Source organism: Notothenia rossii, assembly GCF_949606895.1.
Source record: "Notothenia rossii genome assembly, chromosome: 10".
In the NCBI taxonomy this organism is placed as follows: domain Eukaryota; kingdom Metazoa; phylum Chordata; class Actinopteri; order Perciformes; family Nototheniidae; genus Notothenia; species Notothenia rossii.
In genome coordinates, this window is record NC_136908.1 from 15,450,879 (window position 1) to 15,478,009 (window position 27,131).

Here is a 27,131-nt window from a genome sequence, read left to right on the forward strand (position 1 = left end):
TTAAAAAAGTGAATGTAGGATTTGATATGTTTTACGAGACATAAGGGCAGGAATTCAGAGGGCTTTTTTTTAAGGTCATACGTCAAACTCGTCATATTACATAACAAAGGGGAAACATCTCCGCTCTCTGACCGCGGGTATAGTTAGTAGTTGCTTTGAGTTGAGCGGTTGTGTTTTAGTGAGCTGGTAGTTTTCGGTAGTTTTACATTGTATTTCACCATTTGTAATCATGGTACAGTATTGTGTTTGTGCAGGTTGCACAAATACCAGCCTGTCAGGACATCGAGTCCACAGTTTCCCTCACAGGAAAAGGACCGGAGCTAGCGTTCGTTCCTGGGTGCGTTGTGCATCCACCTCCCTGCAGCACATACTCTCCACAGCTTTAGCAGGAAACCGTATTACATCTCTCTCCACCCCCTCCCTTCGCTGCTCTCTCTCTCTCTCTCCCCTCCGGTACACGGCACCGTAAGACGTAGTGTGGAGTTGCATTAGGTAACGCTGTGGTGGCTGTACTGCTCCAGCCGTCTCCTTTGTGTTTGTTTGTTTCCCCCTGTCTGTGTTGTTTGTGTGTGCGTGGTGGCTGTCACTCCCGGCTCAACCTCCACTCACCTGCTGCAATCAGCTGTGCACCGTCCCCGACTACACACCTGCTTTCCATCAAGCCCTTTACAACGGCATATCAACGGAGGCTCCACAACCTTTCTCCGCCAGATCGTCAAGTATCAGCCGTATCTCGCGTCTCTCCTCCGGTACACAGCACCGTAGTGTGGAGTTGCATTAGGTAACGCGAGATACTTGCGCATTAGTTTCTGTTATGGATCAGTATCAACAGTCCTGCCAGTAACGTTACTATATTATCAATGCTACGTTAGTTATAGCCTGATATATGATGGCTAACTTCACAATGTTGTGATGTGACATTAGCTAACATTCTGTAGCTAATGCCGGTCACTCACCAAGATAGCTGCCCAGTGCTCCACTGGTTCTCCTCACACCACAGCTCCATTTCTCTCCGATGGCCATTATTTCTTCTAATCCTTGGCTGCTGCTGGTCTCTTGGACGCCTAGCAGGCTCATAATTATAAGGTTGTGGTCCGTCATATGCATTCGAATATTCATGTTCAACTTCTTCTGTGTCGAAACTAGCATTGGGATCCATGTTTATTAATACGTTACACCGGCCGCTCACCCCCTTGTGTCCCCCGTATTACGTCACACGCGGGAGGTCACGTGCCGAGGCTTTTTTATGCAGAAGTGAACATATCTTACAAAAACGACGCCAGATGTCACTGTAGTGTATATTTCTGTATATTTTTTAGAAAATCTAGTGTATTCATCATTTTCCTACACATTTATTCACAGGTGTCTTTAACCTGGAAGTTGCTCTTTAAGAGAATTCCATGGAATATAACAAAAAGTGTATCTCGAGCCGGTTTCTCAAACGTACCTCCCCCACCTTTAAATTAACTATTTAAATGTTTTATAATTCTTAGGTCAACTTGTCGTTGTATCGTCATAGAGCTGAAAACAGAGTTGTTTTTCTGACAATCTCATAAAAAGTTGACTGAAGTATGTTGTTCTCACAGGACAGCGACGCTTCAAACTAATTATGATCTCTAAATATGATGCGTTGCTAGAGATTGAACTACCACTCAGTAAATAAAGGAGTTAAAAGGAACACAACGATGAACATAAACAGCAGTAAAATGCAACATAGTGCAGTCATTCTATTCCTAAAACATTATCAGGGAACATCTTGTTGCTTTATGAAAACGTTCCATACTTTAAGCCAGGGGTGGGGAACCTTTTTCCTCTCAAGGGCCATTTACATTTTTACAACATCCTCCGAGGGCCATACAAATTATTGGCCTCTGCTTAAAAATACTAAAATCACAGCCCATTCATTTGGCCTTTCTTTCATGCTGTGCAAAGAAAAAGCAACCTCTTAATCCAGATATTTTACCATGACTCACACATGCGTGCACGGTTGTGGCATGACCACCAAAACAGAAAGATATGGACACAAAATGCAAATGTATTTAGCTTCCTTTCCATTTGAACATAATTTAATTGTGGGGGGGAGGGTGGGACCTAACCTCCTCTAGGGAGAAAATAATAATCTTCCCTGGGGAGCATGCCCCCCCCCATTTTTTTTTTTTTTGAAGTCAAAAGCATCAATCTGGTGCACTTTGAGAGCAACATGAAGAGATCTATGGATACCTCTCTCAACACCCATATGAAACAGAACTGTAAGCAGATTTATTTTTCTTTATGAATACTTTACAAATCACTCCCTTTTCAAACTGTTGTAGTGCCGGTAAGAAGGAGTCGGAGGCGGAGTATTTAAGAAGGATTTCCACTCTTTATTTTCCATTAAGCAATAGTGATATCAGACATGTACTCAGTGAGGAGAGTCAAATTAGAGTGCCTTGCTAGCTCTAGCTTGGCAACCTAAATCTACGGTGTTACACTAAACAAGGTCCGTGTAGGAACTGTGACCCAAAAGTGAATTATGGTTAACTAGAGTCACCACACTGTATTCTTTCTTCTTTTTTTTTTTACTGTCATATAGTATTTTATACCTGTTTACTTTATTCTCTTCTTTTTTTATAACTATAATGATCATATAAAGATGTGCCTTTACCTCACTGGTTGTAGAAAAAGCTTATATTCGTTAGCATAGCTAGCTAACCAGATGCTAATAACAACAACGTTATTGACTGTATGATCAGTATGACAGATGAACAGATCGCCACTGGGCTTACAACTAAAGATACAGCCACGCAAAAACTGCGGCATGTGTACGGCTCCTTATGGGTACTGCAATTTGTGAAAGTGCCGGAGCAACGTTCTGGTGCTCTCGAGCAGAACTGCACCCCTGTCAGAGACGAGACATATACCACGTTAAGCTCGTGTTCAAGGACCCTGACCTTGGCCAGGAAAAACAGGCACTCGCTTGTTTAATTTGTTTGCGGTCTAGATTTCTTTAATTGTTTTCTTTTTTGTGTGTGTTTATAAATTACCTCGAGGGCCGTACCAATTGGTCTCGCGGTCCTTATACGGCCCGGGGGCCGGGGGTTCCCCACCCCTGCTTTAAGCTCATGTAGCTGATAATACTAACATACCTTTACTTAAGTAAGGTTTAGAATGGAATCTATAGACATTAAGTAGATTGATAAACGGATCAAATGGAAAACCAAGCTCAGGATGTAACATAATACTGATTTTGAAACGGGCTTAGAATCTCCTATAGGGGCAGTTTAATAGGGAAACAGTAGAGGGCACCACACGATCATCCATAGCTTCAATGACCCGCAGTAGTGTCCTGAAAGACAGAGATGGACATGCTGCTCTATCTGACGTCTGTCCTCTTCTCTACTCTCCTCCAGGAGCATTTGCTTCCTGAAACTGAATCGCTTTGAAGAGGCCAAAAAGGACTGTGACTCGGCGCTGCAGCTGGAGCCGGGCAACAAGAAAGCTTTCTACAGACGAGCGCTGGCTTACAAGGGTTTACAGGTGCCGGTCACTCCACATCGTAAACACTCAGTTATTTGAAGCAGTCGGGTTGTGGATGTTATATTTCATACGTTCTCTCCTCATTTCTCTGTGCAGGATTACCTGTCTGCCAGCAGTGATCTGCAGGAAGTCCTCCAGCTGGACCCCAACGTCCGGGAGGCCGAGCTGGAGCTGGAGGAGGTGACGGGCCTGCTGAGACAGAGCCTGATGGACAGCACGGCACACACACCACGGGTAACAGACTGTACACACACACACACACACACACACACACACACACACACACACACACACACACACACACACACACACACACACACACACACACACACACACACACACACACACACACACACACACACACACACACACTCACACTAAACTATTTCTGAATATCTTAAATCACTATCCCTTTTTTGTCAACACAAATTTCCCAAACTAGTCTTTAACTGAAAGACTAGTTTTATCAACCGACTTGAATTTAAATGAACATATTTAATAGAATTTGGAATGGCTTCCCTTTGACAAGTTTTACATTAACCTAGTTTGCATTTTATTCCCAAGAAAAAACAATGAAACCATTTGGATGAATAACCATTTAAAATGTTTTATATATGAAATATTGTTTTAATTAAATTACATCTGTTAAGGAACCAGAATCAACCAGTTTTTGTTTTCTAGACTAAAAATCTCTGACTGTTGACATGACACAAGAGACAGGAAACTACATTAGTCGTTCATAATTCAACATGTCTACCTCTTTAAAACCACAAGACGTAAGACACATAACTTTCAAGGAATAGGCTTTAAAAATTGAGAAAGTGCATGATTACTGAAAGCAAAATCTTCCTTCTTTACTTTAAAACGAAACACAGAACCTCGCCAAATGTATTTAGTGCCCATAACGTGTTAACTAAGACGGACACAAATAACTTTTTCTCATTCCCTTCAGGTTTGATTTCTGTGGAGAAGTATGGAGGCAGAGGAAGTTAACATGTTCACTGAACTGATGCAGTTGTGGAGGCAAAGGACTCTTTAAGCCATCGACTGTAGTGAGTAACACCTGTAAAACTGGAAATGACTGCCGTTGACTTCTTGGACAACCAGCTTTCTGCTCTGCACCATCTGCAACGTGTGCAAACGGCACCATAACTCCTGAGTACACAACCTTACATAACACAACAGGCAGCTTTATTCAAAAAAGGCTAAAGTCGAGGCACCCTTGACCTGCTTGCACTATAAATCATTCACATTATGATGTAATGTACTGTTTATACAGAATCATGTTTTATGGTGGAGTAGCAGGGGGGAAAGTGAGAGTGTAATATGTTGTGCCTTACCGAGATTTCTACCGCAGTTTGGTTGAAATACGCCAAGATTTTTCCTCTGATTTGTTTTTAAAAATATTGTGTTTGCTTGCAAATTGGTTCACTGAGCTCATGACTAAAGCACCGATTCAACTTAACTATGTTGTATATGAAGATAGACAACTCCCTAAAAGACTTTAAAGGTGAAAGAAAGTTATTATCTGTTATATATCCAGCTCTTCCAGCTTTTCAAGACCTTTGTCATTGTTTACATGTATTTTTCCGCTGCTATTTACTAAAGCCAACCTTTCCTCTAAAGTATATTGTTAAAACTTTAATTTAAGATGGTAAGATTATAATTTCCTACAGTTAGAATATCACATGAGCTCAGTTATTGTTAATAAGAAATGGTCACGTCTTTGGTTTAGGTAATATTCAGCAACTGAAGTCAGCGTTACTTAATCCTGTACTGTAAGTGGGTCTCAGGTCTTATCTTGAATGTAACCAAGATGATGCGTACGTGTCCTTGTGTGTGAATAGGTGTACCGTATTTATGTTTGGAAAGTTTCTTTATCAGAGTATTATAGTTTGAATAATGGCTCATAACACCGAACTCTTTGATCTGATTGACGAATCCCTCATAAATCTGAATGGTGGTGAATTACAATTCGATATGACCCAAAGCAGTCCAGTCTGAAAAACTAAAACAGCTTGTAGTCTGGATCCTCCATTGTCTGGTTGAAGTCTCTTAACAGAAAGTATTCTATTCCGCAGACACCATCAACAAACAGGTGTTTCTACTTCCTCTGCCTCATTACAGCTCCCCTCAGGTCTCTGTCCAGAAAGTGCTCGATTGACCGCTATCTCTTTCTATTTTTACACATGAGGGAGGGACAAAAAAGACTTGTGTAACTCTAATGAGCATCTTACACTAAATGACCGAGATCAAGAGCCACAACGGTCTCCGTGACATTGACATTTTGGTGAAAGGCCAGTATGACCCTTTTGGGGGGGACAAATGACTCTTTTTGTTTCTTGCCCTCACTTCAATAGGAGCATAGGTCTATTTAACCAACATGACCTGTGTAAGTGTGCAGGGCATTTCAATATCTTTATTTTAAACATTGCAAACAATTTAAATATTTGAGTCGCACAATGTATTTCATTAATACTTTGATGTATTCATTTAGTTTGTCTGATTTTAACTATTTCCCCCTTGCGTTGTCTTAATAAAAGCATTAAAAAAAACTAAATGAGAACACTTGCTATGAGGCTTGAAGTGTTGCTTCGTGGAATGTAAGAGCATGTACTGTATGTAAATAGTTTGGATGCAAATGTAAATAATAAAATGCTACATGGATGATATAATGAGCAATGTTTCTGTTACTTGATGGGTAAACTGAATGTGAAGCCAGAAGGGAAAAAACAAACAAGGAAGGAGTTGTTGATTTGATCATCTCTCGAATCTTAAATGTATCACAGCTGAGCTGCTCTGTCAAACTCGAAAGTCAGCATGAAGAATTAAAATACAAAGACAACAAGCTTGATTGAGATTTTTATTCTGTAAGGATATGCATTAACATGCACATTATAAAGCAATTAGTTAGGGAAGATATACTTTATCAAATAGCAGTTTTCTTTTGACCAAGTCAGAAATAGACCTGGCACTTGTCTTCAAATAATAATGTAAAACTCACAGAAACTTAACTGGCTTTTCTTTTTTTTTAAACACAGGGGCATTAACAGGGCTGGAATACACCTACACTGTTTGAGTTGACATCACTTCTCTATGAGCGACTCTTTCCTCCCACACAGCTCCTGCTGAGCTCGGCAGGTTGACATCAGAGCAAAGTAATCTGTAGTGAGGATGGCAATTCACAACAACATCTGATACTCAAAATGCTCATTGCTTTGGATAAACAGGCTTTTATTTCCAGCAGGAGCTGATTCTAAACACAGGTGAACTGACTTTGGCTACTTTACAGTAACATTTAAAAAATATTATTTAGTTTTAAATGACTGGTCCAAAACCCGGCTAATGGCCCGAGTCTTTGGTCAGCTAAGCATGCTAGTGTGACAGCTAGCGTTAGCACTCAGGGTAGGGGCAGTACTTCGGATCAAGTTACATTTCAAGCATTTTATGAGGAAAATACGATAAATTCTCTCAGGATTTTTATGAGGAAATAAAAAGAAAGTGAAAACACTGTACAAAGGATTTTTTTTTCTCCAAAAGGCACTGTGGGTCCAACAAATATAAAATTATTTGCATTTTTCATTTGCAATGATTTAAGAAAGACAACTTAAAACATTGTAGTTAAAATACACTCAAGGCTCTGAATCAAAAATTATATTTTGATGTTGATTTTACCGAGGGAGAATCAAAAATGTAATCCTATTATCATTATACATTCACTACTGAACATGAAATCACTGAAAGATGTGTGTGCTCAAATACTCAGTACATCAGAGCTGTTATATAGTTACACTGTTGATTAGTTATTCAAAAGCTTCATTTCCTTATTGCAAAAACATTGTTTGGTTGACTTTCCAGTTTTAATGACGGATCACTAAAACAAGTTAAAGTATTTAAAAAAGGCTACATTGTTATATTTTTGAAATTGGGCTTTCCTTAGTTCTCTTTTAAATTCCCTTTCTTTAATATAGCTCTCATAAATCCATGATATACTAAATACTGCAGTGAAGACTTGCACATGTGCAAACCACTAATAAAACATTTAACAGTGCAGATAGAGGTTTGTGAAGAACAGTCTGAAATCCACATTATTTAAAAATGGCTACTTTAAACTAATCAACACAATTCCCATCCGGTCATACTCAAGGTTTGGACCCAAAACAGGGTTTCAACATTAAAAACAGACTTTCCCAAAATGGAAAATAAAAATAGGCAAAGACAAAAGCACAGAAAAAAAAAATACAGGAGTCACATTTGAAAGAAAAGCAAATCGTCTTATAGATGATTATGGAAAAATAAAATGTGCTACTGAATGGACTGGTCCCTCTTAGGTTCAACAATCCTTAAGCCGTTTTTTTAGACTGCTTTAAAAAGTCACAGAATGAAGTGGCGGCACAGCGGTGGACCATAGTGACCATCACATATCCATCCCTGATTCATGTAAAACACATGTGTGCCGATGACACACGGGAGGATGGGTTCAGGCTTTAAAATAGCAGCTCAATTTACTAATCAAAGAATATCAGACATTTCCAGGATCTGCTTTTTTTGTAAAAGAATAAGATCTGCATGGAGCTTGGATTCAGAACATCATTCAGGACTCAGACCGATGAAAACATTAACAACCTACTTTACAACCTGTCCACATACATTCAGCTCCCCACTAAACACCTTCACGGTCACTAAAACCTCTGTTTTCAGAGACAGAACAGAAACCACTGATCCGTTTGACCTGCTCCCGTTTTCACAAATCTCTCTCCAACGTAGACCTCGACCCTCTCAGTATAGACTGACATTCACATAATATTCCTGGCTGCCTCTTCAGCAAGTAAAAATAGAATTAACCTTAAACATATTGGCTTACATTTAAGCCAAAGGCTTCCCAGAATGCATGGTGGGGAAGTGGTAACACCGCTTACACCTGAAGAACATCCTTTAGATCTCTGTTTGTATACTGCGGGTCCTTGGAGGGCTTACAGGCTGCACGGCAGTGTTCTTGACGCTCTCTTTTATTTTCTTGTCCTTCTCCGGCTCTGAGTCTGCGCAGGCGCCTCCCCCCTCCTCACTGATGTACAGAAACATCCCGCTGCTCCCCTCTTTCGGCGAGGCAGGGGGGGATGAGGACAGCAGGCGGTGGGTGAAGGCTGCGCTGCTGCTGTGAGGGAGATAATGCTCCAGGCGGTCGTTCTCCACCTCGGGCATGGGTAAGATGGTGACGTCACCGAAAGTGGTGGCGTGGTGATGAGAGCGGGGGTCCGTAGGGGCGGAGCAGGGGGCATGAGCCGGTCTCGAGGTTTCAGGGTCGGAGCAGCTGAGCTCTGATGAGAAGTGGCTGCAGTGCGAGTCGGCCACGGAGGGCAGGCTGCCGCTCAGAGACGGAGAATCAAACTCTGAGGAGTTGGTGCTGCGCTGCTCCAGGAGCTGGGCGTCCATGTCCGCTCGCGTCTCGTTTATCTTCATGTCTCCTCTGCTGCTGCTGCTGCTGCTGGCTCGTTTCCAAAGCTTTACTCGGCTCTTCTTGCCTCCTGATGTGGAAGCTTCCTTTGACCAGGGGGACGAGGGGCAGCAGTGGTTCTCGTGCTGCGCGCAGCAGCTGGTGGAGGGGCAGGAGCAGGGACCACCCACAGCACCTTTGAGGCCGGGGGTGCTACTGCAGCTGGCTTCATCCAGGCTGCTGCTGACGCTGCAGTGCCTCAGCTTCTGCTGTTTGGACTCTATGTCTGCCTGAGCATCCAGACTGCTGTCTCTGCAAAACCAGATAACAAGAAGAGATCCTTTTAGTACAGGTCAAGTTGATCTATATAGCGAATTTCCTGCACCAACACAGAGTCAATGTGCTTCAAAATAGCAAAACATATAGAAGGTTTTATTAATTAGGTTAAAGAAGGAATACATAATAATATCTAGAACAACAACTTTTCTATCAAAGATATTTTCTTGCATATTTATTATGAATCAACTGTTTTTATGTGCTTTTAGTGTCCTTTTTTATCCCAGACAGACAAACAGGCACTTGACCACAGGGCTAAAGGTCTTAGAGAATCTAGGACAGGTATACATGTTTAAAAGAGGGTAGAGATGCAGGGGTCTACTGACCTTTCCAGAGGCATATAGGCACTGAGGATGGATCCTGCCATGGCTTTTGTGCTGGCGTTGTCACTGATTGTCCCGAGACTGACGGTGGCCGACTCCCCGCTCAGACTGCAGCGCTCCTTCTGGACATCAGCCTGCACTTCCATCCTGGAAATGACAATTCAAACCAAATATGAAATAATTTCTCATGTCTCAGTGAGTCACAGAAAGTTTGCTTTAACCAGTATCAGAGAACAATACCACGAAATGTATTTACTAAGAGTAAAATCGTGCACTAGAAATTGTATGAAATATGTGCCACAAATTCTCATTAAACATTTGTCTATGGAGCGATCATTCAGGTCCAGTTTATCACCTGTTGTAGCAGCTGCCAGAGAGGCTTCCTGTGATGCTGGTCCCAGCGAGGGCCGTGGTGCTGGCGTTGTCGCTCATGTTGTCTCGCTGCGTGGAGCTCATGCCGCAGCGCTCCATGTGGCTCCCGCTGACACTGAGCCCCGTCAGGCCGCCGACACTCGCTCCATCTCCCAGGCTGGGATTGTTGAGCCGAGTCTCTGCCACTGAGGTTGTGTCTGAGGAGAAAAGGGGCGTCAGGAAGTGTCATTTTGATCATTAAGAGAAGCTTCTGACTGACAAAGAAGGTACATTAGTTATGTCTAGCACAGAACTATTTGTCAAAAAAAAGTGAGGTTAAAAAGGACCAAATAAAGATTGGGCCATAAAGAGGAATTTTGGCAAGCTATCCTAGAACAGCAAACAAAAATGATATTTGTGTCATGGAACAAAGTTTATTTTTCTGTAGTCACATCAATGACTTTGCTGACTTTCATCAGTTTTAAATTCACGCTGGAACCACAGATTGATTAACTCTTATGTGTGAATAAGTGTCAACACGTCTCACACTTTATTTCCCTGGGAAGGTCAAAGTCCCCGTTGTCATTTGGACTCATAATTATCACACGATATAAGCCTAGTCTCCCTAAACACCTCCCGGGAAAGTAAGTCTGACAGTGACAAACACACGATGACAGGAAAAACAACTGACACTGCACCAGTCATCTCACACCACTGCACAACTGAAACAGTTTTGGCAATTCATGCAAACCATGACTCGTACGTATTGTACACACAAAGCCACTGACCAACGTAGGGGGAATTCTGTAAGCCAAACAGATTGGCAAAAAAACGAATATGCCAGCACACAGCTACCACAAATATTTGTGTTGTGGTTGATAAAAAGCTGCTGGCATTTACTTAATATCCAGGTGCTGTGCGAGAAGTAAAACAAGATGAATGTACCAATAATAATGACATGTACGTCAGTCATTTCACACCTCTGCACAACTCAAACTCCCGTCAGTCCTTTTGGCATTTTGGAAGCTATGAATAATCCATGTGTACACACAAAGTCACAGGCTTTAGGTGAACCAATGTGTCAGCACACAGCTCCAACAAATATTGATGTAATGGTTGCTAAAAAGCTTTTAATATGCTTTCAGGTGCCAGTGATAATTCCACATGAACCAGTCTACAGTTAGTGTATGACAGGACGGAACATTTTCCTTATTTAAAAGTATATTAAACAGAATAACTTACAATAAATGGAGAGACTGACAAAAGAAGTGAATAAGACTGCAGAGGTGGTAGAAAGTACTTCCACCTCAAATGTTCTGCATAGTCCGTAAGAAATCAGTGGCAATGCTTTTGTTATAGAGATGCTCACCTGTGGCTGCAGCCCCGCTCCCTATGTTGTCATTTTCGTCATCGAACTCGATTCGCACCCCTTTGCCGTTCCCAGCAGACACTCCACAGCCTCCGCTCCGGCACAGGGAGATCGGGACAACTCCGTAGACGTACGCCAGCATGATGGGGACACCAATGCCTGCACAGAACCGTGTCAACACACACTTTAACAGCAGAAGATTTATCTGGGCTCAATGATAAACAGTTTAAAGCATTTTGAAGAAATCCTCCGCATATATCAAAATTTGTTTATAAAGTTGAAAGCAGAAAAACCGGCATTGTACACATTTTGGGGGTTATCTTTAAAATCTTTAAATGATGTTTTTTTTACAGCATTATACATGTGACCCACAAAGAAGAAACGTTCTAATACTTTAAATGTTGTGGAGAAACGGATCGGGAAGGAAAGAGAGTCAAAAGGGAAAGGAGGGGAAACTTCTTATTTCTTACCGACAGTGACTGCTGCTACTACAGGAGACACGATCACAGACAGCGTCACCCCGCCAGCAATTACCAAGTTCCTCTTGTGTTTAGAGATGTCCTTGCCCTCATAGCGGTTATGGATCTGAAGAGGGAAATCGTTTTGAATTACCGTTGAATTAAAATCACCTTCTTGGCAACTGTGACACAGAAATTCAAAAGCCTTAACACTTTTATTTAGAAGAAATAAATGGAGGGATTCTTAACAATGTTATGACGACTTGTGCAGCAAAAGGTTAGATTTCATACCACAAAAAATGTCTTAAACATCAACAGTCAAACCCACACCATATGTCCTGATTGCGAGGTGATTTGGTCTACAAATTATTTAGGTTATATTTAGCTCCATATTATTCCTCGGCTGCTCGCTCTCACCTTTCTGCCCACGTAGACTGGGATGCCAATGATCATGGCGGGGATGGCGATGCCGGCGATGAGGGCGATGCCCACGGGGGCGCCGACCAACGTGCCAAGCTGCCAGAGGATCTTCTTCTTCCTGCTCCACGGCTTCTTCCCCCAGAAGGTGCAGCCTGACGGACTGAGAGGAGTGGAGGGAGACAGGAAATGGGTTGTCAAAAAATAAAGAGTGTATATCACGGCCAACATAAAAGTGATGAAACTAGGAATGTAGAAGAAGTAAAAACAGCACCTGGAATGATGGTTATTCGATTCGGAAAGTTATTCATTTATATACCGTAGATGTGTTTTATCTGTTCTTTGACACATTTGAAGACTGTCAGTCCACAGAAGAGACATTCACGAGGCAGGAATCACTGAAGCAAACACAACTGCAGTACCTACCGAGCGTTATTTAACGCTTTTGTTTGCTGCTGGACATTTGTCTCACCTTAAATAGTGTAAATCAGAGATCTCCTTCATGCAGAGCCAGCAGAACTCGCAGCCGCAGACAGCGCAGGTCATGTGATTACAGCTCCCATCATTCATCTTGATGATGTAGGCGGCACAGCGAGGGCACGGCTTGATGTCATCCCCTAGTGAGCGTTGATTGATGTGAAAGAAAGAGAAGCGTTAGGCATACAGTGTTTTGGGGAATATTTATTGTGCATATTCTATACTGCGGCCTATTGCAATAGTATCTTTAAAAATGTATAATATACAGTTGCAAGAAAAAGTATGTGAACCCTTTGGAACTTCCTGGATTTCTGCATAAATTGGTCATAAAATGTGTTCTGATCTTCATCTAAGTCACAACAATAGACACACACAGTCTGCTTAAGCTAAAACCACACAAACAATTATATGTTTTTATTGAACACACCATGTAAACATTCACAGTGCAGGGTGGAAAAAGTATGTGAACCCTTGGATTGAATAACTGGTTGACCCTCCTTTGGCAGCAATAACCTCAACCAAACGTTTCCTATAGTTGCATATCAGACCTGCACAACGGTCAGGAGGAATTTTGGACCATTCCTCTTTACAAAACTGTTTCAGTTCAACCAATATTCTTTGGATGTCTGGTGTGAATCGCTCTCTTGAGGTCATGCCACAGCATCTCAATTGGGTTGAGGTCAGGACTCTGACTGGGCCACTCCAGAAGGCCTATTTTCTTCTGTTGAAAACATTCTGTTGTTGATTTACTTCTGGGCTTTGGGTCGTTGTCCTGTTGCATCACCCATCTTCTGTTGAGCTTCAATTGGTGGACAGATGGCCTTAAGTTCTTCAGCAAAATCTCTTGATAAACTTGAGAATTCATTTTTCCGTCGATGATGGTAATCTGTCCAGGCCCTGAGGCAGCAAAGCAGCCCCAAACCCCGATGCTCCCTCCACCATACTTCACAGTTGGGATGAGGTTTTGATGTTGGTGTGCTGTATCTTTATTTCTCCACACATAGCGTTGTGTGTTCCTTCCAAACAACTCAACTTTGGTTTCATCTGTCCACAGAATATTTTGCCAGTAGTGCTGTGGAACATCCAGGTGCTCTTTTGCAAACTTCAAACGTGCAGCAATGTTTTTTCTGGACAGCAGTGGCTTCCTCCATTTTATGACCAACTTATGCAGAAATCCAGGTAATTCCAAAGGGTTCACATACTTTTTCTTGCAACTGTATATGACTCATCAATGAATCCTTTGTTCTATAAAATGCCAGCAAAAATGTCAATACCAGTTTCAAATTCAAAGGGGATGTCTTTAAATGTTAAACAGGGAAAAGACGGAAATCTTCACCTTTGGAAGGTGGGCATTTTTGCATTGCCTTAATGATTCATGGATTATTGTAATAGCTGCCGATTATTTGAATGCCAATGAACAAATCTATAAGTCTACTAATTGTTGGAGCTCTATTGAGGCTGAAGAAGCCGATGGGTGTGCTGAAGGAACAGATGTGTGAGCATGACACGGTCAGAAGTGTATTTGTGAGTTACCTGCGGCTCCACTCTCCTGGCTGTAGCTGAGGGAGGAGGACCTGAACGTTCTTAACCGCAGGCTTTGGGCCCGTTGTTGCCGTGCGGAGTCACATGTCTGGTTGGGATGCCACAGCTGCTTGCAGTGGTAGCAGAACTCCGTCCCGCAGCCCTCACGCCCACAGGTGATCTTTGGGCAGCTGGCACAGCCGAACGCAATGACTGCATAACTGAGAGAGAGAACAGATGCACACAAAAGGGTGGTTTGTATTTGCTCGTGGATTTGAAGCAAAACACTATGGGTCATCAGGGCGAAAAGGAAAATAGTATAAGTGAAAAACTTGAGCTTGAATACAATGATGATGATGATGATGCTTACTTTCCAACAGATGCCAGTGTCCTATCTATGGTCTTCTGTGTTTGATTTGATCGGATTTTACCAATTTGGTTTATGATTGTTGTATTTATATCTGTTTTACACATATGTATTATGTCCTGATGTTTTGCATTATTTCGTTTTGCGTAAGTATTCTCACTAAGACAGTCAAGGATGTTGAAATGATAATAAATTACTGAATCTTAAATCTAACAACTCAAAAGTGTTTGTTACATAAACACATCAATATAACCCGATTTGTTTTGATGAAACTAATCAGGACTGACACAATCAATTCTGCATGACTGCATGTCTCCATAGTACCCTCATCAGTCATCACAGTGGCAGCTTTATTGAGCATTACATGGCACGACTTGGAGAAAGTCAAACATTTGTTTTTGATTTAATAAACATGCAAATGATATAGAAACCGGTCAGGCAGCCATGTATAGCCCAACACAATTAGTTGAGCAAATAATTGCTTTATTATCGGTTTAATACAAAAATGAATGGTAGCAACTGTTTCTTCTTGCTGACATAAAAGCCAACTATTTCCTTGTGGTATGGAAACAATGACACAGTAACAATGGTTTTATTGAAAGGAAAAAGGAGAGCACCTGGTGTTTTAATAAAGTAAGTATGACAACCTCTGCTAAACCCTGAGATGGTTGCAGACATTCAGTCGCCCCTAGCAGGGTCATCATGGGGAAATGTGAAACGTATGAAAAAGAAAACCAAACACTCGGGCTGACAAACAAACTGGACTCAATTGGATATCACTGGGTAAATGATTGAATAAGAATCTGCTCCCTGAATGAAACCCTAAGGGGATCAACTCAAATTCTGTGAACAAACACCGTTCTCCAATATCTTTATTTATAAATGTAATTCTGTAAAGCAAAGCCTGCAGCAAGATGGAGCTGCTTATTTCCCTTCGCAGAAAAACTATTAAAGCTAAGTCAGAATACATTTGGGCATCGGCTGAAGATGAATTGACAATGAAAAAAAAAATCAATAGTTGTTGCTCTACTTGGGAGATAAATAATAAGTGCTCATTTTGTTTCTCATGTGCTGAGATTTCACAACGTTAAGGTTTTTGAAGGATGTAAAGAATGCATAACATGGGCAGAAAGAATGAAACTGAAGGCAATATACCCTACAGTAGAGCAAAGAGATGCGGTTTATTAAAAGCCTAAATTGTAATAATTAAAAACTCTACACTGGATTTCTCCTCACAAAAAAAAACCAAGGTAAATGTTGGTAAAAGCAGATTAAGGGTGGACTTTACTACTATGATACGGTGAAGGAAACAGAAAACAAACGCGTGGTAACAGACGTCACGGCATTCTTTTAAAATGCTTGAAAAATGTTTCCCTACAAACTGACACACTTTGCAGTTTAGCATCAGGGGAAGTGTGTGTGGGCACCGTACACCTACAGAGGTTAGGGAGTCTAGACAGTTTCCAGCCAGACTCCACTCACACCTCAGTGAGGCAAACTGACAGCAAGTGTTAACCCTAACCCTAACCCTAACCCTAGTGGAAGGGAAAACATCCAAATGGACCTTTTGGTATAACCGTTAAACTATGTATGACACCACTGTTAAGTCCAGACTGTACACTGCAAACAAATACATTATTAACCTATGTCTACTGTTTGTTCGGAGGATTCCTGCGTTTGCTGAGCGGACAAACGTAGCCCAATAACTTACGGTTGTTATTATACAACAATTTAGAGCGGCAGCAATAACCGGCGGAGACTGTGACAGTGAGGCAGAGCTGAAGTGATTAGATGACGAGAGCAAGATGAGCTGAAAAAGACTCATGAAAGAGCCATTATTCAAACAGACAGGGTCGGCAGTGTTGATGAAACAAAGCCCAGAGAGGAGAGGGAGGGGGAGAGGGAGACAGAAGGAGGGACAGAGAGAAACTCTAACCAACAATAAAAGCCTGAAATGAGTTAGTAACTGCTCCCAATCACTCTGAAGCAGTTAACAGGATTTCTTTACACCTTGATTAAACAAATGGACACGGATGAGCAGGTTAGATGATGCTGCGTATGTGGTTGTCCCGGTGCGGTCAACAACAGGTTGAGCAAACAGAACATTATGTTAGCTTCAGGCCTGTGAGCAAACTGTTGAATCCCGACCAGCTCTAAACATACAGAACTCTGACCTGAAACTCACCCGTCACCTCCGTGTGAACGAGGGAAACCAGAACAACACATTCTCCCTCCCTCAGAGAAACATCTTTATTTGAGGTGTGGCTGCATTGAGTCGAATGAACTCTAACTAAAAACTTCAAAATTCAATACATGTGCGTTTAGTAATTGGTCATTTATCCAGTTTTTAACCGTCTTCTGTTCACTTTTGTCATGTTCCTCTTTGTTTTACATTCTTATTCTGTGTGGTACTCATTCTTCAGATGATTGAATAATGTACCCTGAGTTACTGTAAATGTTTTTTGCAGCTATGTTTAGAAAATGACTCGCAGTAATTAAAGGTGAAAATGATGTTAAATATGTGTTAAATATTTAGGGGCTTAAAAAAATTCCAGGTATGACGTGTTAACAATAGGCCTCTTCATCACCTGCTCCTCACGTTGTTTCGACCTGACTCATCGGGCTGACAAACAGATCTATTAGAGCTCGTGTTATTTTTATCTCAGGCAACTGGAGAACTTCAAAAGGCCAGATTTCAGCTTTGACGTTTCCTTATTGTAGCTTCTCACAGTGTTATTTTGGGACGTCTCAAGCATCAAGCACATCTCAGGCAACTGGAATAGAGATTTTTTTTTTTTTTTTTAAAGTTGTTTCCTTGTTGTTTTGTTGCCATGGATGTGAGGGGGAGTACACTTAATATGAAGAATAGTTCAGATTCGTTCCTAAACTTGAGTTACACGTGGCTGCCACATTGTTTTAAATCTATTTTAAAGACAATGTTATGTTATCCTCTTTAACTAAGACTATCAATATTCAGATTTAAACACATCTCTGTTAGGTCACCATCTATCCCCCAATGACACAACGGTAATTGGTCCTAGGATTTCCCTCTCTAATTCCTCAGCTCTGGTTCTTACCCACAGTCGGGGGCCGGGCACCAGCGGCAGTCCGGCTCAGCCACCAGAAACCTCCTCAGCATGAACTCCTCGTACTTCTCCATGAGGGCGCGGTCCCCCAGGATCAGCTGGATGTCGTGGGGATTGAAGCGCTCCGTGCACTCGGGGCAGCAGATGTTGACACGTGACTCAGATATCTCGATGCGCAGATACTGTCGCAGGCAGTCTGCGCAGGAGCGGTGGTGACAGGTCATGATGTCGGGGAATTGCTCTCGTGCGTGGCGCAGGAGGCACAGAGGGCACTCCAGCGTGTCTGACGAAGAACCTGACACTGAAGAAGTGGACACTGCGGCCAGCGCCGAGAGGGAGGACGTCTTTTCATGGACGGTCTCTGCTGGGACGCTCTCTGCGACGACGACAACAGCCTCCGCAGCAGCAGCAGCTGCCGGCTGCAGATGCCTCGACTTGCGCTTGGGGTCGCGGTCGGGTCGTCTGCGGCGACTGAAGAGTGCGTGGAGGGACAGGCGGCGCTTTTTGGGGGTCTTTCTAACTGAAGGGAGGCTGACAGAGGAGGCCACAGAGTGAAGGTCTCGCTCTGAGCCCGTGCTGCCATGATGCTGCTGGTGCATGATGCTCATCACTACAGAAGGGATGCTGATGGTACGACCAGAGAGCAGCACATCAGGAGAGATGAAGGACATGGAGAGGGTGGAGGATGGATAGAGGGACAGGATGGTTTAGGGGAGGGGGGCTTGACCGCTGTTGGCTAGGAAATCATGGCTTGAGGTTGGTAAGAGGTGTGGAAGTCTGTGGTGTACAGTCCCTGGCTGACAGCACAGTGATGGGATGCAGATGTTCAGATGTAGGACACCAACCTGACAGAGAGGGAAAAAGGAAGAGAAAGTCAGGTACAGAGTCAAATCTGAATCCATTCACTTTTAATGAATGCGGCAAAACAGAAACATTCGGAAGATTCAAAATGCTTAACAACTAAACAACAATCAAAATACAACAAAACCTGAGACAGCACATCTATCAGAGAGTTGTTGCGTGTTAAGGAGAGGCCGTTCCTTTGATAATGAAGTATTTCCCTTCAGGCACTTTTTTTAGGCGCATCATCTCGAATGTGAGACTGCTTACATAAAACCTCTGCAAGCTTTCCCAGGAGAGTGTGCATTAGTCATGTGTAGACAAAACAAGACAAATCCTTTGTTTTTTCCATCATAGATCTCAGACGTGGCCACAGCTGTGTTAGTTTGCCTCTTGAGTAGCCACACCTCGCTTCAAGTGTTTCCACATGCTCTTATTTTACACGATACGAACAACTAAAGCATAACATCTTTACCGCAGTATACAGTACAAGTGCACTGGCAGTGGATGTGAAGAATTGCAGTTTGAAGCCGTACATTTAAAGCAGAAATGAATCAACACAGTTAATGGGTGTGGTCCTATTCAGGCTTCGCTAATGTTGAGAGGAATCCTCTTATGCTAATGAATGTACACGTTTGAATATCTCTGCCTTTAGCTCGTACCTTAGGAAACACAGTAATGGAGGGAGGAAAATAAAAACGAGTGCCAATCTCACTATTTATATTGCTTTCAAAAATTCAACATTGTCTCCGAATTCTTTGCTGCATTGCTATTTTATCCCAATATATTCCAGATGTAAAAAGATCATTTTATTAACAGTTGAATTCCAGCATCTACCTATCAGAGTCTCAGTTGGGAAATAAGCTTTTCCAATGCTAAACCATCGCACTCAGAAGATAAAGTCTGTTCATTCTTCAAGTGGACCTTTTTTTGCAACCCAGGTCAAAATCTACTTTATAATCAAGCATCATGGCCTAATCTCGTTATGATGACTTTGTCATGTGTTCCCAGCTGAAGCTGAGTAACAGTTTGTTTTATTTATGTCCTCACCTTTGTCCATATCATCTTCCATTTGGAAAACAACAGAGCAAAGCAAATGGATGACTTCAGCAAGAGGTTCTGTAGCTGAGGGCCATGAGCTGTTATTGAAAAACAATGTCTTTGGAGTTGATAGTTTGACCATGAGACACACACAATTTACCATGTTCCAACATTGATATTGTATCTATCATTGTTTAACTTCTCACTACTTGTAAGCCACAGGAAACTTCCCTTTAATAGTTTACACAACAGGCCTGTTAAAGCTGGGGTAGGTCATTTTGGAGAAACCAGCTCGAGTGTGCTAGAATTTGAAAATACACAGCCAGAAGAAATCTGCCACTTCCTCACAGAGCCCTTCCTCCAACACACACGAACGTGCACATGACCAATGAGGGCACGAGATAAGTTTGTGCACAGATGGAAGGCTGACAGGCAGGTAGGCCATCCAGTTATTTTACCCGGGCCGACTAAAATGATTAGTCGTGCTTTTTACAGTACAACGGCTTCCACAGAGATTTTTTAATGGATTTATTGTCAAAGCACTTCAGATATTCATTGCTATCGGGATGTTAAGAGCATTCCATGGAATATAACAAAAAGTGTATCTCGAGCCGGTTTCTCAAACGTACCTACACCACCTTTAAGTCTTGGCAACAACACTTAAAGTAGTAGAGCCGCTTTGGAGTTTTTCTCTGAGTTGCCAGCGTCATTTTTCCTTTCTTAATAGAGCTAAAATTTGCCACTATAGGTAATACTTAAAACAATATATTTTCCTCACTCGTTAAATAGAGGGTACTTGCTGTGTGAAATATCCTTTCTCAGAAGGTTATGGAATCATTTTAACAAAGAAACACCATCGCCAATTATCTAAAAGGCAGACAACTTAAACCCACATGATCTTGAGATGCAGAAAGGGCTAGATGTTACGATGCGGCCATATTTAGCTGACTTCAACATACATTTTATGTAGAGTAACCTAAATGTTTGTGAACCAAAGATAACTACAATTTAAAAAAAAAGTCAAACCATAATTGCATGACATTAAACCATTAGCAGTGCAGCCAGGTTGTAAAGACTTATGTGTTTTAATTGCTCGTTCTGAAAGTTTAAGACTTGCTTTTTAAAACCCAAAGTCTGCATATAACATCTGAAATGTAAGCACCACTAAACACCAGTGGGTGAGGCGACATGTGAGGTGACAAATCAGGCAGTTTGATGGTGTGACTTCCTTGAGATGTGTCATGACTCTAAATGGATCTCCCTTGATAAATAATGACACAACAGTGACGCTCAAAGATTGAATATAGAGATGTGGCTTTAAACGGCAGCCTGTAATGTGTGAAATGGGAGCTTAACATTATCCGGCCACATTGGTAACATTTCAGATTGAAATCCTCTATATAGTCAAGAAGGAAGTTGCTTCTTAGGAGGTTCCAGAGCCATTTGGGTATCTGAATAGCTTCCACTGAGGCCAAAGTGATGGCCCAGCAGTATTAAATCCACATCGTAACAAAGCTTGATGATGTATTGGGTCAAATAGCCAAGACATTTTTAACAAGGCAGAGGAGGAATTTTTAAGCAACCCACAAGTGAATGTGAAATTACACCCCCAAGGTGTAATCAAACTGGAAAAGCCTTCCGAGTGAGTTGGACTTTCCGTGTGACTGCGGTCAGTGTGTGCGTTTGTGTTTGTGCACACACAAGCATGTATTCAAGTTATGTTTCCCAAAGGCAATCCCATGCAACCGCAGCTCACACACAGAGACGGTGTCCCAGTTCCTGAGACAACCCCGGGGCAGGAATCCCACAGAGGCAGAAATAAACCAGATTCAACCTTCCTTCAACTCTTACAAATCAGCTGATGCTACATCATGATTACCATTGTAGTACCATTTCAAATGTGCGGTTTTCTGCTGCAGAGACAGGTCAGTGCAAGGCTGCTGAACGTCTTTAGAAGTCACACTATCATGTATGTGTCACAACTGACGGGGATAACAATAGTAACAAAATGTGTCACTTGGGGTCGCAGTGGTGGTGGTTTTAACAAGTACGGCCCACTAGACCACAATGACATGTTGGCTTTTCCATCGCAATAAACTAAATAAATCCAGGTTCCCATTGCCTGCAATTTAGCAAAGAGACAATTAGGTGCATAACCAAATTGCAATGGAACGTGTTATGTTACATATCTGTGACTGCAAAATGTCCCGTTGAACCCTGTTCCATAAATACATCTCAACACAATTAATAAAATATAAACAGAAACAACTTTCCATGGGAATTAAAGGGAATACATGGGAATTTTCTAAATTGAAGATTGGCTCTTCGTAGGGAACTTAAATATAGTTGGGGAAAGTATATTTTAGCATAATCTTGACTAAAACAAACAGATGCCATTCGAGTACACTTGAATATCCATGCCATTCCTCAATCACATCTACACAGCACACTGCTTACTGCATGGCTATCGAGACCACACCCCCTACAGGCACTGTGCATTCCTCCACCACATGCACAGATGATTTCTACAAGTAATATTTAACTCAACATTCATGTTTTTGTTCTTCAATGAAACAAATGATTGTTTTAATTATTTGATTGAACAAACAATATGGAATATTTTTCCAATTCCCCAGCTTAACTTCCCATGGAAACTTACCGCCCCTTTGCAACCCTAGCCACAGTCGAATCCAAAGGGTCTTACAGCAAATACAATGACAAACATACAAAAGTAATGATTACCGGCTCATATAGTGATATAAAAAGATAAACCGTGTACAATATTTTGTTTTAAACACATTCTGGATGTAACTTCAATGTGAAATGTACTTTACATTTCAGCCAAAGCTAATAGTAACTGTTCAGTTGTTCATGATGTTACGTCAGGCCGAAATTCAAGGACTTGCGTAATCTGGTTTCACTTTGTAGCATGATAGAGGAAACAATAACTTGGTTAAAATTAGTTTCTCTCCTTTTATAAAATACATACTGTTATTGGATTTTTGGGGCCAATATAAATAATTGAGATTTATTCAAATACAAACACAATATACAAGCCAAAACAAAATGTTTTATATTCACACGACAAACACACTTATTTTGACATTATTATTCAGTGTGCTGGACCGACCTCTAATCTTTCAATCGCGGTCACACCCTCATAGTTAACCTTTATCAAAACAAATGTGTTACATGTCTCTGGAAAATGTCAGCATAGTCCAGTAGTTTAAACAACCGTCATTCGGCTCTGTTATTGCCTGTGCATGGTTTGGACTTTGGGTATTTTTCTAATCCATTTGTCCTATTTTTCAAAGCTGTGGTTGAACTACCTCCAGTTTATCACATTCCTGATTATAATGAAACTATGGAGGTGCCCGTCATCAGTCTAATTGAGTTGGTTTGTCTTTCAGGTGGGAGTGTATTGCAAAAGGAATCCATGCTGCATTTCTTTATGGTGCAGTCCAAATGTAGGGTTGGAAGATGATGGTTTCCCGGGGTTTTGTGAAAATGGTAGCCTATGTCTACCATCAAAGAAATGCCACATACAGTAATGAGCTTCCACTCCTGGAAATGTGAGTCTCAAAGGGCTCTCCTGCATAAAATTCATCACGTACGCTAATTTCCGTTGACATTCCAGCTGGACGACAGACTTCCTGATCATGACAATGCGTTCAGTTATTATGGTTTGAGACAGAGGAACAGACTGCATGACAAACGCTATACAAAAGCTACCTATTTTTCCACATGAAATGACATTAGGAGGAAATATTTCAATTTTTTTTCCTCAACCGTCACTGCTGTGTGAAGCACGAGACACCATCGCTCTGCTGAAGCAAACTAATACTTGAAAATAAGTTATTGTTAGACTGCCGAGCCAAGCATTCATCAGGTGTAGGCCAACTTTCTGTCAGCTGAACATCTCAATAATCCTGTAGCTTAATGAAGCTCTGTTTAGCCTATTATCTGCCAGCCAGAGTATTCAAATAATAATAATGTCTGTAGTTCAACAAAGAGAGAGAACAGGAGGCAGTCGAGTGAATTCCTCTGAGGCTTCTTTCACGCTATTTACAAAACAGTGAGATTAACAGCCATCAGGGCAAGGTACTTTTCCACTTTATCTGGTTCCTGTGAGGAGGCAGTCAAACTAACCATGCAGCTGGAGAAGCCATGCCTAGGTAGCTCAATTCTATGTGGTATAAACATATCTGATCAGGTCAAAAAGCAGTTAAAACATGAAGTTGAATTATTTTTCCACTTCTCCATTTAGCACCATGGAGACAGCAATTAAAAATGGCTTCCGTTTGCCCCTGTGGCCGGTGGGAGATCCCCTTTTCCATCTGCATTTAGAAGGTATGCTGATACTGATATGGACCGTATATAAGTCTAAAGGCTGCAGGCCATTCATTTCGATTACAGCTTGATTTCGAGGCAAAGAGGTCGTTGCACTACTGTATGCACTTCCTACTTCTAGGACCGCAGTACGAAAGCACAAATATACACTGTTACATCTTAATGTCATATCCCAATCTTGTTCAGAAGAGGGTTGTGTTCCTCACTGCGTAATGCATAGGCACATGCACACAAGTGAAAGAAGAAAAGCCATAATCAAGAAAGAAGTTCAAATGTTGTTATCTGTCCCTGGTGCACAAATGTTTGCCAGGTCGTTTATCAAGTAAAAGTCAGGACGAGTTAGCATGCGTGTACACATTATTGCATAAAAAACTAATGTTTGCTTTCGATTGACAGCCCATGGGTCTTGTGTTTGTCACATGCAGCTGTCTGGCCGTCAGTCAATGTTACACTCAAACCAAGTTAGAAGGGGGATGTTCACAAATACAGTTTCAAATTAAATGATTTGAATAAGGAGTTTTACATATCAGATCTATTCCATTGTTAGTAGGGAATGTAATTTGTAAATGTGTAGTGTGATCATTATGTTGTCCCTAGCACAGGTAGGTCAAATAACCAAAACTAGTTCAGACTAGAAAACGCTTCCTGGATAAATCTAAAATATGTGTAAACTAGGGGTGGGGGTGATAACGTAAGCCCTTGGGTCACATACAACAAGAGCAGCATTCTTCATAACAGGTTTTCATTTAAATAAACCTGTTATGAAGAAAGCTATTTGTCGCGTAGGGAGCAGGTACAAATATTTGACCATCACTCTGAAGTCCTTTTGCTAAACCGCGGAGATCCCCAAGGGAATATGATCAGCCCCTTGTTGTTCCTAAATTAATGACATGAAAGAGGTGTGTAAACGTGAGATGTTCCTGTACGCAGACGACTGGTGTTTACTGACAAAAACTTGGCTACGCTTCAGGAAAGACTGAAAAAATGGTTGACTAAAATCTGATTATGGCTCTCTAAAATTAAACTCAGTTTACAACTATAGGAAATCAGGGGGGGATAACTTTCCTGGTAAAAAATCAGTCAATTACTCGGTCTTTACACTCAATGGCAATGTGCAAAGGGCAGGTTGGCAGGTAGTTTAACGAATTGTCAAACAAAACAAAAGGCCTATTTGTTAGGTGTGTAAAACTAAGTACAATATATTGTTTGTAATGTCTGTCATTAACGTTCAAATCACGTCGCTAGGATTGATGCTGAGAGACGGAAACTGACCATGAGATGAGTTGTTACATCGTTCAACACAGGTCCAGAAATGTGAATAAACTTAAGAGCACAATAACAGTTTCATTCAAGTCTGACACCCTCATTGCATTTTAACAGTAAAGGGATGCTAGGAGAAAGCAAAGCCTTCTTACTCACTCACTGTATTCATTTTTGATCAGATCTCAAACAAGGAAGTACTGCGCCCGTAATTGATATGTTATCTTTTCAGTAAAACATTGTGGACTGTGCTATGAAAGTGATGACAGAAAAAAATGACAGACATTTCCATTCATTGAACGGTGTCTGTACTAGGAAATTACAGTCAAACATGAACTAAAATGAAACTTTAAAAGAAGACTAATCAAAATGATTATATACCTAAAATGGGGGACCAATGTTGAACTGAATTGTTAGTATGCATTGAACATATAAGGAATCACACAAATTACAATGTCTGACCTATGGGTCCGTCTGATCTCTGTTAGAACAAAACAATGTGGATCTTTTGACGCTATGGTTGATTATTTATATCCAGCAAGACCAATACAAGTTTTTGGATTTGCGTACCCTACGTTTATCTCTCATATAACATATTAAGCCTTAAAATCCTGATTTTTACATTGTGAAGCAGGACATTAATGTAGCTAGAGTCACCAGCCTCTCATCCGACTTTGCACTATAGTCGAAGTGGCTTATAATTTATGAGCTCAATATGCATGTAAAGTATACTTTAATGATGTTGTCTGGAGCACTTACAATGATTTATGGAGAGCAAGTTCTGCCATTTGTATTCAAATAGATTTGTAAACCTCCCCATCTCTTGTCTGAGCTCTGTGAAGTGCCTACATAACCTTAAGCATCCATCGGTTTGCATTTCACATATATATTTATTACTACAATAAGCAGTATTTTATTCTTAGAGTATTTAATTTGACATTCTGTTTTGAGCTCATCTGCTTCTATTTAACATGTATATAGTCTACTTATCCTGCATGACTTGCACATAGGTCACGTGTACTATTCTCTTTCTTTTTGTACTATATTTGTATTTGTAAGTCTTATATATATTTATGTTGAATGTGTTAAGGAGACCGGGGCTTAAGATGTTCGTTGCTATAACCACACTGTAGCTACGGTGCAAATGACAATAAAACCTTTGAATCTTATAAACAAATTAGGATAAAGAAAATAAGGTTATTTCGCATCAAAGAAAAAAAACAACACACGTAGATTTAATAAGTAGTGGCAACGTTAATAAACTCACAAAAGGAGAACTGCTGCAAATGTTTCACCAGACGCTTGGCACAGGAAGAACCAAATTGTGTTTACATTTCCACCTGGATAACCAGCGTTAGCATGCTAGCTAACTCAAATCAGTTTCGGTTAGCAGGAAAGCTAGTACCTAACTTTAGTCGCCCAAAGAGTTTCAGCCCAGCTGATCTATGATGTTTGCTAACCCACTGCACAGTTAAATCGACACTATGATTTATGTAAGAAAGAATCTTAGCAGTCATAAAACATCATCTGGTGCCAGCAGAGGGTTTAACCCAATGTTGAGTTTAAGATAATTTACAAGCTAACAAAGCTAAAAACTGCTAGCTGCTCGTCAGCTTCGAACAGGAGGAAGTTGAGATCTATGTGATATTATTAACCAACCGTTAGCTAGTTCTGGCAGTAAAGATCATCTCACACACACTTACCGTTATGTTTTCATCTGGTCTCCCTTTTCTTCACAGCAGAAGTGTACACCGTTGTCTCAATATCTGAATAAACCGTACATTTGTTGCAGAAAACTTCGTAGGGCAGCCAATGTACATTCCCCGAGTGAGCCTGACTGATGATGTCAAGCTAGGGGGCCAAGTATCAGCAAACAAACGTCACACTTCCGGTTAGAATGTGTCCGCTTTTCACAATAAAAGCCTTTCTTGTATAAATGTTTTTTATTAAAGAATTTCCATTAGATTTTACTATAAACTTCAACT

At 41.2% G+C, this 27,131-nt stretch overlaps 2 protein-coding genes across 2 annotated transcripts in view; one reads left to right on the forward strand and one right to left on the reverse strand.

Annotated features, from left to right (window-relative positions):
• The window catches only part of spag1a (sperm associated antigen 1a), a 16,448-nt gene extending 10,257 nt beyond the window's left edge, over positions 1 to 6,191 (forward strand). Inside the window, exons 8-10 of the mRNA XM_079655311.1 lie at positions 3,390 to 3,516; positions 3,613 to 3,750; positions 4,469 to 6,191. Of these exons, the coding sequence (XP_079511437.1) occupies positions 3,390 to 3,516; positions 3,613 to 3,750; positions 4,469 to 4,474 (271 nt within the window). The 3' untranslated portion in view covers positions 4,475 to 6,191. The remainder of the gene's footprint in view (positions 1 to 3,389; positions 3,517 to 3,612; positions 3,751 to 4,468) is intronic.
• Positions 6,192 to 6,365: 174 nt separating this feature from the next.
• On the reverse strand, positions 6,366 to 27,004 carry rnf19a (ring finger protein 19A, RBR E3 ubiquitin protein ligase). Its single transcript, XM_079655309.1, has 10 exons — positions 26,850 to 27,004; positions 17,647 to 18,500; positions 14,215 to 14,423; positions 12,677 to 12,821; positions 12,205 to 12,367; positions 11,800 to 11,914; positions 11,330 to 11,488; positions 9,965 to 10,178; positions 9,613 to 9,756; positions 6,366 to 9,262 (listed from the first exon to the last, which is right to left on the reverse strand). Exons 2-10 carry the CDS (start codon positions 18,324 to 18,326, stop codon positions 8,452 to 8,454), a joined length of 2,640 nt encoding a protein of 879 aa, XP_079511435.1. The 5' UTR covers positions 18,327 to 18,500; positions 26,850 to 27,004; the 3' UTR covers positions 6,366 to 8,451.
• Positions 27,005 to 27,131: the final 127 nt, after the last annotated feature.

Bases quoted from the DNA above. Each gene is read 5' to 3' on its own strand.
- rnf19a (XM_079655309.1), bottom strand. From the start codon at position 18,326: ATGTCCTTCATCTCTCCTGATGTGCTGCTCTCTGGTCGTACCATCAGC. The intron at 14,424-17,646 runs GTAAGAACCAGA...TCTCTCTCTCAG, and splicing joins TGCCCGGCCCCCGACTGTGG to TTATGCAGTCATTGCGTTCG. The intron at 9,757-9,964 runs GTGATAAACTGG...TGTCATTTCCAG, and splicing joins TCTGGCAGCTGCTACAACAG to GATGGAAGTGCAGGCTGATG.